At 51.4% G+C, this 1193-nt stretch overlaps 1 protein-coding gene across 1 annotated transcript; it reads right to left on the bottom strand.

The window, feature by feature from the left end:
* Window positions 1-69: 69 nt before the first annotated feature.
* On the bottom strand, window positions 70-1185 carry PPTG_18189 (hypothetical protein). Its single transcript, XM_008916304.1, has one exon. It carries the CDS (start codon window positions 951-953, stop codon window positions 201-203), a length of 753 nt encoding a protein of 250 aa, XP_008914552.1. The 5' UTR covers window positions 954-1185; the 3' UTR covers window positions 70-200.
* Window positions 1186-1193: the final 8 nt, after the last annotated feature.

Below are 1193 nucleotides of genomic sequence, written 5' to 3'. Positions count from 1 at the left end.
GAGTGAAAGCGGTACGATAATGAACTAGGCCACTTCACTACCACATTGCCAGCTTGCTAGCACTTCTCAAACAGCAAATCGAAATAGTAAGGATGTCGATGTAAAAAAAACAAGTTTTGCACGTTTATTTCTTGCAAGACACCACATTCGAATGGCGAGCTTCATTCCCTGTTGTGTTACATCGGGATCGATGATCACCGTTACGGTCTAGCGTGCACAAATGGTGACGTGAGATCCGACAACTTAAGCTTCTGCTGGCCCTTCTCGTCAAAATTGCTCGACGCCAGCCAACGCTGGTACGCATCCTTCAACCCGCCATTCCAGTCGCCATCAGTGATCGAGAACCAAGTCGTGTCGCGGTTGCGGCCTTTGTAGACGATCGCTTGGCGAAACAGTCCTTCGTATGTGAACCCGAACCGAGTTGCAGCATTGCGAGACGGAATGTTGCAGCTGTCGCACTTCCACTCATACCGGCGATAACCCAGTTTGAAGGCGTTGGCGGCTAGCAGATACATTGCCTCGGCACCAGCGGGGGTCTTTTGCATCCTTGATGTATAGTAGATACGCCCAACTTCCATCACCCCGTTACACGGATCGACGCGCATGTATGCGATCATTCCCACGGCACGTCCGTTCACAACGATGGCGTAGATTTGTGGCTCACGAGCCTTCTCGGTGCTTAAGCAGTACGCTTCGAACTCGTCGAAGTCCTTAAATGGTCCGTTGATCATATACGTCCAGCTAGCGCCTTTGGGGTCGTCGGACTGGGCATCCCAGAAGTCTTTAGCGTGTCGATCAGCACGCAGCGGCTCGAGCTGGCAGTAGCGGCCTACTAGGGTCTCGTGAGGTGGGAACGGAGGTGGAGTCCAGTCTTCCATGGCGAACCCGGCGGGTTGTCCGAATTCATTGACAGTAGGTATCTTGTCACTCGAGTCGGCGTTTTGCGTTGGCATCTCGAATGCACCACTTGGTACAAGATGTGATAATGAAGGTGGCGATGATAGAGAGAAGAGCGCAATGGTGTCGATTTTCCGATGTTGGTCTCGTTGGTTAGAGCGCTTATGGAGAGAATGAATCCCGTAAAAGTCGAGCGGTGCCTTGTCTGCCCTTGGAATTCAAGTTGGATGTTATTGACTGCTACGTGTGCCAATACTTCGAAGTACCACCTTCAAAACAGCTCTTGATGGTCATCA

Source organism: Phytophthora parasitica (assembly GCF_000247585.1).
Source record: "Phytophthora parasitica INRA-310 unplaced genomic scaffold supercont2.81, whole genome shotgun sequence".
Taxonomy (NCBI): Eukaryota; Oomycota; class Peronosporomycetes; order Peronosporales; family Peronosporaceae; genus Phytophthora; species Phytophthora nicotianae.
Note: the sequence above shows the minus strand (reverse complement) of the source record. Positions and strands in the feature narration are given on the sequence as shown.

Coding starts and splice junctions, on each gene's coding strand:
- PPTG_18189 (XM_008916304.1), bottom strand. CDS start 953: ATGCCAACGCAAAACGCCGACTCGAGTGACAAGATACCTACTGTCAAT.